General features: G+C 38.6%; 1 protein-coding gene across 3 annotated transcripts in view; it reads left to right on the plus strand.

The window, feature by feature from the left end:
• Nucleotides 1-17,049, plus strand: part of LOC127580461 (tyrosine-protein phosphatase non-receptor type 12-like) — a 105,534-nt gene that overhangs the window by 42,247 nt on the left and 46,238 nt on the right. For all 3 annotated transcript variants that reach the window (XM_052033961.1, XM_052033959.1, XM_052033960.1), the window contains exons 2-7: nt 1,746-1,854; nt 5,133-5,209; nt 9,779-9,874; nt 12,050-12,088; nt 12,182-12,253; nt 15,767-15,826. In XM_052033961.1, coding sequence (XP_051889921.1) covers nt 1,746-1,854; nt 5,133-5,209; nt 9,779-9,874; nt 12,050-12,088; nt 12,182-12,253; nt 15,767-15,826 — 453 coding nt within the window. The remainder of the gene's footprint in view (nt 1-1,745; nt 1,855-5,132; nt 5,210-9,778; nt 9,875-12,049; nt 12,089-12,181; nt 12,254-15,766; nt 15,827-17,049) is intronic.

Below are 17,049 nucleotides of genomic sequence, written 5' to 3' on the forward strand. Positions count from 1 at the left end.
TTGGGGTACAAGGTTATAACTCCCTGAAAGTGGTGACTTGGGGTAGTTGGGAAAGCGTTTGGTATGCTTGCCTTTGTAGGTTGAGGCATTGAGAATAAGACTTGGGATGTCATGTTGCAGATGTACAAAGCATTGGTTAGACTGCACCTGGTGGATTGTGTACAATTCTGGTTGCCACACTATAGGAAGGATGCAGTAGCAATAGAATGCAGAAGAGATTTAGCAGATGTCACCTCGAATGGAGGGCTATAGTTATAAGAAGACATTGGATAAGCTGGGTTGGAATGTGTGTCTGGAATGAGTTGCTAGGGGTGGTACTAGAGGCAGATACAATTACAATGTTTATAAGGCATTTTGAGAGGTACTGGATAGAGAAGGTCCAGAGGGATATGGGCCTTATGCAGGCAAATGTGATTAGCATAGACAGTCATCATGGCTGGCATGGACAGAGTGAGCCAAAAGAGCCCATTTCTGTGGTGTACAACTCTAATTTCAGCCATGAATACTTTCTACCAAGTGCTGCAAAGCCTTGGATTGAATGATATTAGTTTTGAAATTGACCTGATGATGGTTTAAAAACTTGGGCCAGTGTTGATAACCTGGGCAGTGGGGGCTTAATCTACTGTTGAAGATGCAAATCTTGTTGTACCATTTTAAAATGTGTACAACTGATGCTGCTATATTTGAAGCTGATGCTAATGGTAACTTGGTGCTTTGAACAATTGTACTATTATAAAAGTTAGTAATGTGGGGAAGGGAAAAAATACAAGAATTGTAGCTTTTCCCAAATGTTGTATCACATCATCATACAGAGTAGCTGAAGAAGTTATATGAGCAAAAGTAAACCAAGGAATCAATGCAGTGATTCTTTGGAAGAATGGGTACAGCCCCTTGGGCTTCTATGATTTGTTAATGCATGGCCAACTGGATTTGGTGTCCACTGCAACAGTGAATCTATTGAATCTATTCTAACATGTCCATTTTCTTTCATTTTCTCTCCATTCTCAATCATATGCTATTCTGGAAATGTATACTGGTCAGGTCAGAAGTAATTCAGAGGTCTGGACTACTGATATGGAGAAGCACATTCAAATCCCGTGAAGGCATGTTGAGAAATTAATCTTGCATTTTTTATTTGAGATGTATTTATTAGTCATGATGATCAAGAACCTAGCATTGTGTCATGAAAATCCTTATGGTTTGCTTGTATTCTCTGGTCAAGTTAACCTTTTGGTTATACTGATGCTCCATAGCACTATGATTTAGCTTTTAGATGTTTTCTGAAGTGGGCTAGAAAGCCAATCTGTTAAAAGGCAAATGAGAATAGTCAATAAACTGTGTCTTGTCAATGTGACAGCATCTTGTAAAAGCCTTATTTTGTATCATGGTTTACCAATCTCTTCAGTAATAATCTGAAATCTCCTGCACAATTCTGGTAATAACTTCCAACTAATAAGATTAAAAGGTAGCAGGAAATTGGGTTACAAAAGAAAAACTTGAGGGTTTAGATGCATTATGATAAAAAATTACCCAGAAGTAATTGGAGAGGCTTGTTAGAACTTAAATGCCAAAATTCCACTAATTTTAAACCAAAATTTATTTTATGATGTATAAATTGAGCAATCATTCTATATTCTCAGAACTTCTATCTACATTTATTATGATGTATTATTAATGAGCATGTTTCTCTCAGAATTTGTTGGGATACCAAACCATTAAAAGAATGTATTTTGTATATTAAACAGCGACTCAGAAGACTGTCAACTAAGTATAGAACTGAAAAGATCTATCCAACAAACACTGGAGAAAAGGAAGAGAATGTTAAAAAGAACAGATATAAAGATATCTTGCCATGTAAGTTTTCAGTTTTGCATTTGAAATTCAATAGTGACTAATACTGACTAATGCTTTGAAAATGTAGACATCTTTTGAGGCTGGTGTTGATAGTGCTTTGATATATTTTGTAAATGAATAGTTTGTTGCCATGGCTGACATTTTAACCAGAATGGTTACTTCAGTGGGATATCAATACTCTTGGCACCAGTTCAACTTTTCCCTTGTGTGAGTTAACAGCTTTGGGTGGGTAGGGATGGAGGAGAGGAAAGGGGAGAAGAAAAGTAAAGGGATGAAAATTTAGTTTTTTTTCCTCAAGATACTTGTCAAAGTTACTTATCTCTTGCTCATTTGCTATTTCGGAAACTGTCTTCTCAGTTAAGTAAAATTCCTGCAGGTCAGAGGGAAATCTTTCATCTTGGTTGTGCTCGTATCTTTTCATTCTGTCAGCTTGTGATGTGTTACGTTATATTACATTCAATATCTTAAACTCACACATTTGGCCTTATTTGACTGACCACTCCATCAGTTTTCTCCTTGTGAAGCTGATGTACCTTCAGGTAAACTATTTTCTAGTTTGAAGGCAAAATTCTAAGAGTGCTGGAAGTACTCGGCAAGATGGCCATTCTCTGAAGAGGAAAGGAAAGATTCTTGGTTTATGACCTCTCTCCAGATTTGGAAATTGTTTAGAGATATAAAATGTTTGAAGAAAGAAAATGGTGGGAAAGAGAATAGAAAATTTATAGTGATAATGATGAAAGGGATTCTAGTGCAAGACAAAAGGTTAGTAATGGGACAATTAAAACGAATTGGATCTTGGGAAGGTGTAAACATCAGTGGGGAAATCATTCTCTGAAATGTTGAACTTCGAATCTGGAAGAATCTGAAATATAATTAAAGTAGGAAGCCAGAGAAGAAATTGCTGAGGCCTTGGCAGAGATACTTGTATCATTGTTAGCCATTGGTGGGGTACCAGAAGACTGGAGGGGGGCTAATATTATTTAAGAAAGGCTGCAAGGTCATGCCAGGGAACTACATGTTGATGAGCATAACAGTGGTGGGAAAGCTGCTAGAAGGGATTCTGGGAAACTGGATCTGTCTGCATTTGGAAAGGCAGGGACTGATTGGGGATGGACAGTATGGCTTTGTGCTTGTGAAATTGTTTCATAAGTTTGATTTGAATTTTTTGGTGACCAAGAGGACTGACGTGGGTAGGGTAGTAGATGTTGTCTATGTAGATTTTAACAAGGCCTTTGACAAGGTCGTGCATCGTAGGCTGGTCCAGAAGGTTAGATCACATGGGATCTAGGGCGATTTAGCCAACTGGATATAAAATTGGCTTAGTGGAAGGAGTTAGGGGTTGGAAGTGGCCAGTAGATTCACTGATCAAAGGCCTGTGATCAGCAGTGTGCCGCAGCAAGTTGTTTGTCATTATATTAATGATTTGGATGAGTGTAGTTGGCATGGTTAGTAAGTTTGTGGATAACACCAAAATTGATGGTATGGTGAAAAAGATTATCTAACATTACTACAGGATCTAGATCAACTAGTCCAGTGGGTCAAAGAATGGTAGCTGGAATGGTGTAGTGTTGCATTTTGATAAGTTAAACCAGGGCAGGACTTGCAAAGTAAATGGCAGGGCCCTGGAGAGTGAAGGGGTACAAGTACATAGTTGTGACATAGGTAGTGAAAAATGCCTTTGGCGTAATGCCTTCATCAGTCAGGGCACTGAGTATAAGAGTTGGGCATCATGTTACAGCTATACAAGATGTTGGTGAGACTGCACTTGTGTGCAGTTCTAGTTGCCTAGCTATAGGAAGGATATTCTTCAGCTGAAAGGGTGCAGAAAATATTCACAAGGATGTTACTGGGACTGGAAGGCTTGAGTTATACGGAGAGACTATAAAGGTTGGGTTTTTTTTCCCTGGAGTGTAAGATGTTGAGGGTGACCTTAGAGATGTATAAAATCTTGAGAGGCATATGTAAGGTCTTTATCTTTGGCAGAGGAGTCTAAAACTAGAGGATATAAGTTTGAAGTGAGAGGGAAAGATTTAAAGGGGACCTGAAGGGTGACATTTTCACACAGAGGGTGGTGGTTATGTGGTGCGAACTGCCAGAGGAAGTGATAGAAGCGGGTACAATTACAAATGTTTAAAAGACATTTAGATGGGTATATAGATAGGAATGTTTTAAAGATATGGGTCAAATGCAGGCAAATGGGCCTAAATCAATAGGCATCTTGGTTGGCATGGACAAGTTGGGCCAAAGGGCCTGTTTCCATGGTGTATAACTCCGGCTCTAAGTTTCTGGTCCCATGCCTTGAGCTTGTGTGCGGGTGCAGAATTGGTGCTCGGGGAGTTGCAACTGGTACTGGAAGATTGAAGGGTAAGAAGATCAATGCTTGGGAAGTTGACTTGGTGATGGGGAAATATGCATATGGGATGGTCTCATTCTAGATGTGAGCAAACAGCTTGTGAGGGTGCAGGGGTTGGATAGATGAGGAGGGGATGAAGGCTGGGGTTGGTGAGAGTTAGGGGGAAGATGAGAAAGAAGGGATGGGGAGGAGGGGGAAGAATGAGAAAGGGGGCAAGAGGCTGTGTCTGTGTCATCTCTAAGCAGTCAGTGTGTCAGCACATGCTTGATGTGGTAATGAATTTCATTGATGTCTGCCTTTGAGAGATGGCTATTGAGATTGGAGAGTTAGTTCACTTTTTCCAGTGTCTTGTCATGAACCTTGTCTCATTTGTGCTCTGCAGCCTGATTCTATTAAACAAGAAATTAACTTTTTGCTCAAGCCAACTCTATCCAAAGTCTCTACAGCTTCTGAACATTCCTTAAAACATTTGTTTGTGCGTGCGTGTGTGTGCGCACACTTGGGGGTTGGCGATGGGAGGAGAGTGAATGACAACTTTTGAATTGAGTTACTGCTAATTGGTTCCATGACACACTATTGATTTTTGACTTAAAATCTTGGTGTAACTTGGTGTGCTTCCGTGGAACTTGCAAGTTAAGCAGTTTGAAAGAAGCCAATATGTATATGGAAAATAACTGCAGATTTACTTTGTATTGACATCAGGGATTTATTGCATTGGAGGAATATTTTACAGTACTTACAAAATAACTTGCAGTCTTTAGTTGAAGTGTTTGAATCTTCCCAAGTTACTTTAACATGTGTTTCTGTTCACTGAAAATAGTTCAATTGGATGAACTACTTGCTTGTATTAAATTGAGTGGTATGCAGAGTACTACCTGCTTTTACATTTGTAAAATGTCTTTCCTGTTCCCTCTCCACACCACAGTTGACCATAGCAGGGTGAAACTTGCATTGAAACTGACAGACCAGGATTCGGATTACATTAATGCAAATTTTATTAAGGTAATATTTGTTTCACTGTACTTTCTTCAGTGGTTAAAATTGTTAAGGTTTGATTGAAGTACAAAATAGGAAAATTTGAAAGAATTTTTATCATGCAGTTATTTGTGCTTTGTGTTCAAAGCATGTTTATTCATTTCCTGTGGTTGCTATTAAAAGGCAGTAGTCATTCTGACAAAAATTGGTTTCATCATGATACAAATTAACAATGAAGTTGTGACTTTCATTTGACTTCTGTGGTTTCCTAGGCTAGAAATGGTAGCACTGAAGAGGAATTTTAATATTTTATTACTGATTTTATTCAGGGCTATATTAATAGTTATTCAGTTATCCTTAAGGGCCAAAATATCATATTGATTTTCCCCTTAATACAACTGTTTCTCCCTCTTGCATGAGCAACATCATAATCACTTCGTCCCAAATAAGTGTTGGTGGTCTTTGGCTTGCATTGAGCTCTTCAGAAATAGTGTATTCTTCCCCTCAATTTATCTTCCTGTTCAAATCAGAAGCATTCCCTGTTATTTTTTTTTAATCCCAATGCCAGCCACGTGGTCAGTTTTTTGGAAGGACTTCTATGCAGTGGTAAAATATGTGGGGAGAATAAAATACAGGAGCAGAATTAGGCCATTTGGCCCATTGAGTCTGCTCTGCCATTCAATCATGGCATTTTTTCGCCCCATTCTCCTGCATTTTCCCTGTAACCCTTATCCCTCTTGTCTATCAATCTCTGCCTTAAATATGCCCAATGACTTGGCCTCCACAACCCTCTGGCAATGAATTCCACAGATTCACCACCCTTGGCTGAAAAAGTTCCTCCTCATCTCAGTTTTAAAGGGATGTCCCTTTTGAGGCTGTGCCCTTAGATACTAGACTCTCCTACTAATGGTCTACACCTTTGCATCCACTCTATCCACACCCACTCTCACAACCTGAACAAGTGTTTCTCCAGGCTCCCTGCCTCTGCAACACTCCCTGTTCCTCCACCTATCTTGGTGTTGTCTACAAACTTGGCCACAATGTTGGCCACAGTTCAGAAGGATGAGCGATTTCCTTCTTCCCCCACCCCATCCTTCTGAACTCCAAGTACAAGTCCAGAGACATCAAATGCTCTTATGTTAAACCTTTTCATTCCTGGGATCATTCTTGTGAACCTCCTGGACTCTCTCAATGGCCAGCATATCCATCCTTCGATACAGGGCCCAAGATTGCTCAGTATTCCAAATGCAGTCTGACCAAAGCCTTCTAAAGCCTCAGCAGTACATCTTTGCTTTTATATTCTAGTCCTCTTGAAGTGATTACTAACATTACATTTGCCTTTATTACTACCGACTCAGCCTGCAAGTTAACCGTGAGGGAATCCTGAACTAGAACTCCCAAGTCCCTTTGCACCTCTCATTTCTGAATTCCCTCCCCACTTAGAAAATAGTCTACACCTTTTATTCTTCCTACCAACGTGCATAACCCCACACTTCCCTACGCTGTATTCCATCTGTCACTTCTTTGCCTATTCTCACAACATTAACAAGTCTTTCTGCAATCTCGCTGCCTCTGTGACGCTATCTTCTTCCACCGATCTTGGTATCGTCTGCAAACTTGGCCACAATGCCATCAGTTCTTCCATCCAGATCATTAATGTGTACAGTGAAAAGTTGCATTCCCAACACTGAGCCCTGCAGACCTCCACTAGTCACAGGCAGCCATCCAGAAAAGGACCCTTTTATCACCACTCTTGGCCTTCTGCCAGTCAGCCAATCTTCCATCCATGCTAGTACCTTGCCTCTAACACTGTGGGCTCTTATCTTGTTTAGTAGCCTCGTGCGACATCTTGTCAAAAAACTTCTGAAAATCCAAGTAAGTAACATCCACCAACTCTCCTTTGCTAACCTGCTTGTTACTTTCTCAAAGAATTTTAACAGATGTATCAGGCAAGAGCTCCCCTTCACAAAACTGTGCTGACTTTGTCCTGTTTTATGATATACTTCAAGAACTCTCTAAACTTTCATCCTTAATAATGAACTCTAAAATCTTACCAACCACTGAGGTCAGGCTAAGTGGCCTATAATTTCCTGGCTTTTGCCTCCCTCCCTTAAACAATGGTGTTACATTTGTGGTTTTCCAGTCCTCTGGGACTCTCCCTGACTCCAGTGAATCTTGAAAGATCTGCTAATGCCTCCACAATCTCTTCAGCTACCTCTTTCAGAACTCTGGGATGTGGGCCAGGTAATTTATCCACCTTTAGGCCTTCTAGCTTCTCCAGCAAATTCTCCTTAGAAACGGCCATTACACTCACCTCCGACCCTTGGCTCTCTTGAATTTTTGGCACATTACTTGGTGTCTTCCACTGTGAAGACTGACACAAAGTACTTATTTATCTCCTCAGCCATTTCCCTGTTCCCATTACTACTTCTCCAGCATCATCTTCAAGTGGTCCAATGTGCACTCTTGCCTCTTACCCTTTGTATATCTTTGTTTCAAAAAAAAACTCTTGGTATCTTGGCTAATTTACCCTCGTATTTCATCTTCTCCCTTAAAGTTTTTTTTTTACTTGTCCTCTGGCTTTTAAAAGCTTCCCAATCCTCTGGCTTCCCACTAATCTTTGCCATATTGTATCCCTTCTCTTTTGCTTTTGTGCTGTCCTTGACTTTCCTTGTTAGCCATGGTTGCCTCATCTTAGTGTGCTGCCTCTTCCATGGGATGAAATTCTGGTATGTCTCCTGAATTACTCCCAAAAAACTCCTGCCATTGCTGCTCCACAGTGTTACCTGCCCGGGTCCCCTTCCAATCAACTCTGGCCAGATCCTCCCTGATGCCTCTGTAGTTACCTTTACTCAACTGTAATACTGCTACAACAGATTTTAGCTTCTCGCTCTCTCTCAAACTGCAGGATGAATTCTATCGTATTATTGTCGCTACCTCCTTAGGGTTCCTTCACCTTAAGCTCCCTGAACAAGTCTGCCTCTTTACTCAACACCAAGTCCGAATTGCCTGTTTCCCACAAGCTGCCCTAAAAAGCCATCTCGTAGATATTCCACAAATTCCTTTTCTTGTCCACTGCCAATCTGATTTCCCTCCTCCCCCCCCCCCCCCCCCCCCTCCATCTACTCGCATATTGAAGTCCCCCATGGTCACTGTAATGTTGCCTTTCTCACGTGCCTTTTTCTATTTCCTGGTATAATTTGTACCCCACATCCTGACTGCTATTTGGAGGCCTGTACACAACTCCTGTCAGGGTCTTTTTACCTTTACGGTTCCTCAACTCTATCCACAAAAATTCGACATCTTCTGATCCTATATTACTTCTTGCTATTGATTTTCATTTTTTTGTCAACGGGGCCACCCCCTCCCCTCTGCCCCCGCTTGCCTTTTCATTAGGATGTGTAACCTTGGATGTTTAGCTCTCTGATCCTCTTTCAGCCACTTCTCCATGATGCCCATGACGTTGTACCCATCAATTTCGGTCTCATTTACCTTATTATGTGTACTGTGTGCATTTAAATACAATACCCTCAGTCCTGTATTCACTGCCTCCCTTCTCAAAGTTGTCCCTGTATTGCTTGAAGTTAGATTTCTAACCTTTTCGGAACTCTGCCCTTTTTTCCCATTTTGGAGACTTTAATAACCCCTCTTTCAATGGGATTAGTGTAAAATGGATGCTTGATGCTAAGTGGATGAAGTGGGCTAAAGGACCTGGTTCATGTCTGATTCAATGACTACACAAAAATTAGATAGGGAGACTTTATCAATGTGAAAGTCAGATTACCTCAAAGTCCATATCTTGTTATGCAAATGATACTGGGCTTTATATTTATGCCTACATATCTGAAATGCAAAGCTGGGAGGCTTCTCATAGATTCTATTTATTTGGCACTTCCTTCTTTGTTATAGATTTTTATATTTTGTTGAGTTTATGGAATAATACCTGGACTAGACACAGCTGCTTGTCTTTTTGGGCAAGTCAGATAAACTCCATTGCCTCTTTTGATCCACTAATACGCTTTGATTACTCCTCCTAGTTTCATGCTATCTTAAACATATTAAAAAATTCTGGTTATTGATGTTTTGAGTCTACCCTTGCCTTCACTGCCTTCCATATCTAATTTAAACGTAAAAGAAGCAGACTTGGGAGGTATGGGACTATTTTAAAATAAGACCACTAAAAGGAGTAGAGCAAGGCAAAGGAAGCCAACAAACACTTAGTGAAGATTAAGCAATATGTTGTTCTTCCTGGTGGAGGGGGGGGGGGGGGGTCCCTCAATGTGACTTCTGAAGGAGAGGGAATGAGATGATTAGAAACAGAATTTTAAGTGTACAAAATTAAAATTTGGCATAATGTTTAATGTTGCATGAATTGTTTCAAATAATTTGCAATGTATTTTGAAAAGTAAGATTCAGTTAACAAAATCCATTGCTTTGATTCAGATTAGATTTGATGAGCACTTTGTAATTGTATGGAATAACAATGATCCTGTTCATTGTTTATAGCTGCTTATTTAGAATGATTAATGGTTTGGAAACTGAAGTGTTTTGTAGACGTTTTAATTTGATTAATTTACATTCTAATTATGTTTCCAGGGAGTTTATGGGCCAAAATCCTATATTGCAACACAGGGTCCACTAGCAAATTCTGTCCTTGACTTTTGGAGGATGATCTGGGAATATAAAGTTGTAGTAAGTAGTCTCATTTTTCATTGGCATAACTTGTAATTTCATTGGTGTGTTTTGAAACTGCTTGAAAAGATGCATGCACTTACTACAAGCCCACTTCCACAGTTATCCCGGTAGTACCTCCTCCCACTTTGATTCCTGTGAGAATCCTATTCCTTTCTCCCAATTATAGTTGTAGAGCTATACAGCACAGAAAACGGGCACTTTTGCCCAACTTGTCCATGCCAATCAAGTTGTCTCACTGAGCTAGTCTTACATCCTTTTGTTTGGCCCATATCCCTCTGAACTTTTTCTATCCCTGTACCTGTCCAAATGTCTTTTAAATGGCATAATTGTACCCACCTCCTACCACTTCTGGCAGCCTGTTCCATATATACAAATATGCATTCCATATATAAAATGCAGATTAGGTGATTGTTTTCTAGAAAACCTCCATTTGGTTCACAAGGTTACCTGAGCTTCCCATCTCCTGTGATTTCAGTTTTTTTATTTGATTTCCACTCTGGCTTTTCTGCCTTTTTGGTTTCTTTAGTGTTCCAAGTTGCCCAAGGTAAGCTTGAGGAACAACATCCATCTAGGCACGTTGCAGATGGAACTCGATATTGAATTCAACAATTTTGGGTAACTGGCCATTTCTTGTTTATGTCAAACTCATCAGTTCCAATGCAAGGTCATCTACTGTAATATGAATTCAGTTTTGCTCTCTTGCAATGTTCTATTGAATATTGACAGCATTTTCTTTTATTTCACATTCCTAGCAACTGCTATGTTCTACATCCCATTGTTCCAGTTGTTTTCTACTTCTCTCGTTCATCTGGACAAATATAAATGGAGACACACAGATGTGCTCCCTCTCCTAGGTTACACTGAAAGCAATTGTGTCACCTGGACAACCTTCGTCCCCACCCAACTACAGACATTTCCTTTCTTTTCTTCGCTCCTCACCCTTTCTGGAGCTGAAACATGCTTGTTTTTTTCCCTTTTTCCAGTTCCAATGAAAGGTCACTGACTTGGATTGTTAACTCTGTTTCCCTGTCCACAGATGCTATTTAATCTCCTGAATATTGCCAGCATTTTCTAATGCTGAGCACAATAAAAACATTTGAAAAATGATCTTGTATGCAGTCACCTCAATTTTATTACATGTTACTTCTGCTTTTGGTGGATGAGTTAATTTTGTGCTTAGCATTGTGTGATATGAAGCAAGAAATGACTTTTGTGCAATTTAACTTAGTAACTGTTTTTGTACTTGGATGGAAATGAAGCTTACTTTGTATAAAGCAATTATCTGTTGATGAAAGTGATAAATACACTAATCTGAGACACTTTTATTTGAATGAGGATTACTCTGGAATAAAAAAAATGCAGCCTCCCTCTTAAATTTCAGGTGATAAGAACAATGTACTGTATCAGCTGGTACCTGCAACTAGTAAATGTCATTGTTTATTATCAGGTTTTGAATGGAATTTTAATTAGTACTTGATGTTTTGTTATTTAGGTTAAAATAACTGGAACAGAATTGAAAATGCAGTCATTTACACCACTGCAATGGTGTTTGCTTTTTCTCTGGATCCACTTGTTCATTTCAGCTATGTCATTCTTTAGAAGATCTTGAGGGGTAAATTCTTAACCAGCAAACTTTTAAGTTAATTCATAAATATATAATAGTTTACAAGCAGTGCTGAATAAATGGTTCTACAGATCCCTGAGGATATTAGGAAAGGTAAATGAGATGAAGCCAAAGTGAGTTACTTTATTGGTCAAGGCATTAAAATTTAAAGAGGGAGGTCACGATGGAACTATGTAATTAGATCCCACCCTGAATAATATGACATCACGGGATTAAGATGTTAAGGCTGTTAGTAGGATGAGTTGAAAGGACCTTTATCTGTTAAGAGTGGTCAGTAACTTGGGGATGAAAGAAATAGAAGAGGTGAGTTGAAAGAATCATTTTTTTCCCCACCAGTGTTTACTGGGGTTTTGAATACATCATCGTAAAGCCGCCTTGCAATTAAAATGAACTGGCAGGGCTATAAAACAAAGTTGGAAACTAGGATTAACTTGTATGATTTTCTTTCAACAAATGGAATGGCAGAATGGCCTCCTTATGTGTCGTAACTTTTTATTGGTCTATCTGTTGAACAAATTACCAGATATTTTACTATTTTCTATTTCTAGATAATTATCATGGCTTGCCGTGAGTTTGAAATGGGCAGGGTAAGTTCCTGTGTCCAATTTTCATTTGTGACTAAGTCAATTTGTAAGTTAAAAATGTGTATTCATAATTCTAGCTTTCCTGTGTTTCCACAGAAAAAATGTGAACGCTACTGGCCACTATATGGGGACGGTGTTCTTCATCTTGGAGAATTTCAGATTACTTGTGTGAGTATTTTCATGTACTTGAAGCCAGTGTTTGGGCGGTGGGGAGGGGGAAATAATAGTATTACACTTGCTAATTGGATGATGATAAATCCTTTTCAGACAAGATTCTGCCTTTTTGTTTTTATCAAGATTAATCATTTTAAATAATGGAGAAACGTAGGTTTTAATGATCTGATATTTAGTTTTTCTATTCTTCCTGCTATAGTGGATTACCTCACATTTTGCTGCATCTGCAACCTTTTTTTGTCCACTCACTCAAACCTCCTGTAACCCCATTGCAGACTCCATTTTCCTCAACTAACTTTACCACTTATCTTTCCTTAAATAGTTCATTAAAGGACTGCAATAGGGAAAAGCTGAGACTTTATGGTTATGCAGGATCTGTTGTGAGCACTTCACAGAACCTAATTTGTGTTTAACATCCACAATGTACAAGTAGCAGGCAGAAGATTGTCATCCTATAATCATGATGGGTGTTGGTTGTTTTACCATGGAGTTATGGTGTAGGGATGGGATAGGATTTAATCAGTGGATATGCCTCATTGTCAGGTTGAGACAACTCAGCGACACACAATACTCTAATGCATTCAGATGAAACTAATTGGATTTGTTATCTTTATTTCAAAACCATTAATGTGTATCTTGAGTAACAGGAAGTGGGTCTATTATCATTTATTGGTCTGCTAAAGTATTATTTTGATTGGCTAGAGATAATTTGATCTCAATGAACCTCTGCACCATAGTGGTTTGGATCAAAAAATGTTTTAATTTGTTTTGTGTGGTTGTTTACCACGGTTTAAAAGTGAGTGGTGGATGGGTACATAACCAATAAAAAATAATTGCACCGTACTGCATATTTCTAAAGATTAAGTGTAGATGGGCAAAAAGATCAGCATGGACATGGTGGGCCGTAGGGCCCATTTATGTGTTCTACAACCCTGACTCAAAGTAGGGCAGATGTACTTTTTCCTGCTTTACTGCGACGTAAGTGCAAACAGTGTTTCTTTGCGGTTGGACAAAATCTTGTGTGCGCATGGTATAACAGTAGTATGGGGATACATTTCTTAACTACAACCAGAATTGAAGTTCAAGTCCTAATATACCAATTTATTGAATGAATATCATAATTTGTGAACTGGGGGAGAAAGCATTCATGAAAGCTGTCATTCTGTGAAATGCACAGCTTGTTCACTGATTCCTTTCAAGAATAGTGCTGGCTAACTACATCAAGTGATTCCAATCTCAAATCACACAGTTGCTTATTAATTCCCTCTGAATCAGCAGAGCAAGTCAAAGAATTGTAAACTAAAACACGAGAATTGCTACAGTGTTATCTTTAATTCAAGAAGGTGGTGACTTTTTCAACAGGGACGGACATTAACTATGACCTTACCAGAGTTGCCTAATTTCTGAGATGAAAAATTACATTAAGCAAAAATTTATTCAATGTATCGTGCTCCACCTTTATTATTATAAGACATAAAAATCATACCATAGAAACAACATTCAGTTCAACTGGTTTGCAATGGTGTTTGTGCTCCAAGTTCACTTTTTCTAATTATTCATTCCTTTTTATCCTTTTCATGATCTAACTTTGTCAAATTGATGTATATTAGGGCAGAGTGGTGGCACAGCAATTAGTACTGCTGCTTCACAGCTCCAGGACATGGGATTGATCCTGACCTTGTCTGTGAGGATTTTGCATGATCTCTCAATGACCATGTGGGTATCAGGTGCTTTGGTTTTCTCCCACATCCCAAGGACTTGTTGGGACACTAATTGGCTACTGTCAATTATCCCTTAGTGCAGGTTAATTGCAAAAAGAATCAAAAGGGAAGGACAACCATGAGACAGGATAAATTGCAGGGATCCAGAGAAGTGAGGAATGAGATTAAAGGAATTGTTCCCCTGGAAGCTGGCATGGACCTGATGAGATATTCTTTACTTCTACTGCTTCAGGTGGTGGAAAATCCCATGTTTTAAGTACTCTGTGCCTAAAAGATTCTGCTGAATTCCTTACTGGATTTATTAGTGCCTCAAGTTGAATTCATAACACTAGTTTTGGACTCCACCAAAAGAGTGAAACTTAGTGAGCTGTTGCATTTTTCTTTATTTTTAAATGCCCTTAGATACACAAGTTGAACCTTTGTGATCAAGTAAAGGTTGCTGTTCAAGTCTTGGAAAATGATGCATTCTGGTTATTGTTCAAGTACAATCATACTGCAATTAGTGTAGAGCAAGAGTTTGTTAGAGAGAATAATGAAAGCTTAACAATGTCAGCTTTTGAAATTTGAGAGAGGGGAGGACAGCTGGAAGCTGGCAGATTTTGGTGTTTAGGGACCATTATAGAATTATTAAAGCATGAGAGGGTATTCGGCCTTTTGAATCAATGGCAACTTCTATTTGATCAGTCTCATTTAAAAAGGATTTGGAAAACAAAACTTATGTTTTTTCACTTAAAAATCCACCTGGCTCAGCAAAGTCCCTCCTGGAAGGAAATCAGGCCCATACATGACTCCAGACATACCAAGTTCTTAACTACCCCCTGAAGTGGCCTACTGAACTATACGTATCAGAAGCTGCTACAATTTGATTCATGATGGCGGCAGCTTGCCACTGCCGCCTTGCCACTTTCTCAGCTATCAAAGGATGGCTAGGTGATAAGGAAATGAGATGGGGAAGGTTTCCCACCAAATGTGTCAATGAAATCCACCATTCCCTTGTTTTTAATGTCAAAAGGTGTGAAAGAGCATTGTGATGAAGGTTACAGGAGAGAGGAGTGGATTTTAGTCTGACTTGGCTATTGAAAGTGACAGCCTATATCAGTATAATGGCCAGTAGTTATCCCATGGATTCAAATATTAGAAATTAGGTTGTTTGTAATGTCTGTCATTTGCAGATTTAAGCTACTGAAGGGCTGAAAATTCCTCTTAAAGATCAGATTTTTAAATGGTAGGCTATTAGACAACAGCTAATATCATCGAGTTTGTGTTTCCTGATTAATGTATTTTAGGTTGTAACAGAATTTTAACGGTTGATTTAAAAAAAATTATAAGGGAAAGCTCAACTGAGCCCAAATAAAACAAAAATCCCTATATAGTTAGTGAATATAGAAATCTTAGATATTGGAGAATGCATCTATCTGGATTTGCAAATGTTTTGCCAAGTTTTTCAGGAGATTTGGGTTTTATGTTCTTAAACTTGGCAAATAAATGGTACTTGATTTTTTTCTAATACAAAAACTAGTATCTCACACCAACAACGTTCTAGTTGTAAACATAAGGAATTGAGAATGAAGGATATGCATAACATTCTATTGGTCATAGAGATCAATATTTATGTGTATTATATCAATAGAAGGTAACACTATCTACCTTGGGACATTATTATTTCCTTTTGTTTCATGCCACTTCCTCGTGATTTTGTTTTTGCAATTGCAGAGCAGGGCCAGATCCTATAAATCACTTAGTCTCTCTAATTAAGGACTTTTTTCCTCTTTTCATGCCCTTCCAGGAGGAGGAACAGGCAAGAAATGACTATTTCATAAGGACTCTACTAGTGGAATTCCAGAATGTGAGTGTTGGTGCGGTATAAGCAATAAATCTATTTTTACAGTAAAAGTTATCTAATTTGAAATTTGATTTTTTTTTTAACTACCTTTGCACTTGATGGCAAATAATTGGAGAATTGTTGTTTGAAGTATCCAGAAACATTAAAGAAGTGAATTTTTGGTGTACTGAAGTAAGTTTACTATACGACTTAAATTTGTAGTTTTAATCCAAATTCTTATTCTCTGTATGTGGACACAACTGGCAAGATCTCTATTTATTGTCTATGCCCAATTACTGGTACCTTAATCGCTATGCTACCATTGTCTCATGCTTCTATTTGTTGCCACATTATGTGCTCCAGATGAAGTTTTGGTCCTGGACACTGGAACAGTATTGCAGGCATAACTTACCTTTATACCAGTAACCAGGCATAACTTACCTTTCAGCAAAGAAGCCATTTGGCATTGGATATATTCATCGAATACTAATTTGGTCATTTCCAGTGCAATCGTTAATGTTGCTCTTTTTGCTTTTAGATCTGTGCTCACTGCTTGAAAACGCTGCTTCTCATTTCACAGAAGGTCTTTGATTGAAAATCTTTCCTAACTTGGATACCTGGTTGCTTTTGAACTTAATTCCTAGTGATAAAGGCATGGGTTTTAATTTGCTGTACCACCCTTTCTACATCATTACAGTTCACTGTTTATTTTACTTAATTCTACAAAAAAAAGTAACCATTCTTGCCTATTCCGCATAATGAGAAAGCAAATAACGTGTACAAAAATATCCTACTGGGTATATTTTTGTTGTTTGTTATCCCTACACCCCTCTTCCTCTTAATCTAAGTTTCTGTCCTTTTGGCATTGAGCAGTAGATGATCGTTGTTGGGTATTGATTAGTCATACCTTGCATTTCTTAAATGCATTACTCCCTCCATAATAGTTTGGTGTTTATTTTTCTGCCAAAATGCATGTCCAGTGATGTAATTGTTAAGGAAGAGGTGCCCTCTGAACCTGCAAATCTCCAAACAGTTTGCTCCACTGTGTTCAAAAACCCATGATTAATGAAGCTGCTGCATTTAATTTTTTTCACTTTTGTTTCTCATATACTCAATCCAATCATCCCTCATTTTCTGTTCCTTATTTGAATTTGATTCATTCTGTCAATCCCCAGTTTTTCTCATTAAATGGCAGTTCTTAAAGAGAAACTTTTTAACACATCATTCCCCTACATCACATGCTCTCT

This window comes from Pristis pectinata, chromosome 19 (assembly GCF_009764475.1).
Source record: "Pristis pectinata isolate sPriPec2 chromosome 19, sPriPec2.1.pri, whole genome shotgun sequence".
Lineage (NCBI taxonomy): Eukaryota > Metazoa > Chordata > Chondrichthyes > Rhinopristiformes > Pristidae > Pristis > Pristis pectinata.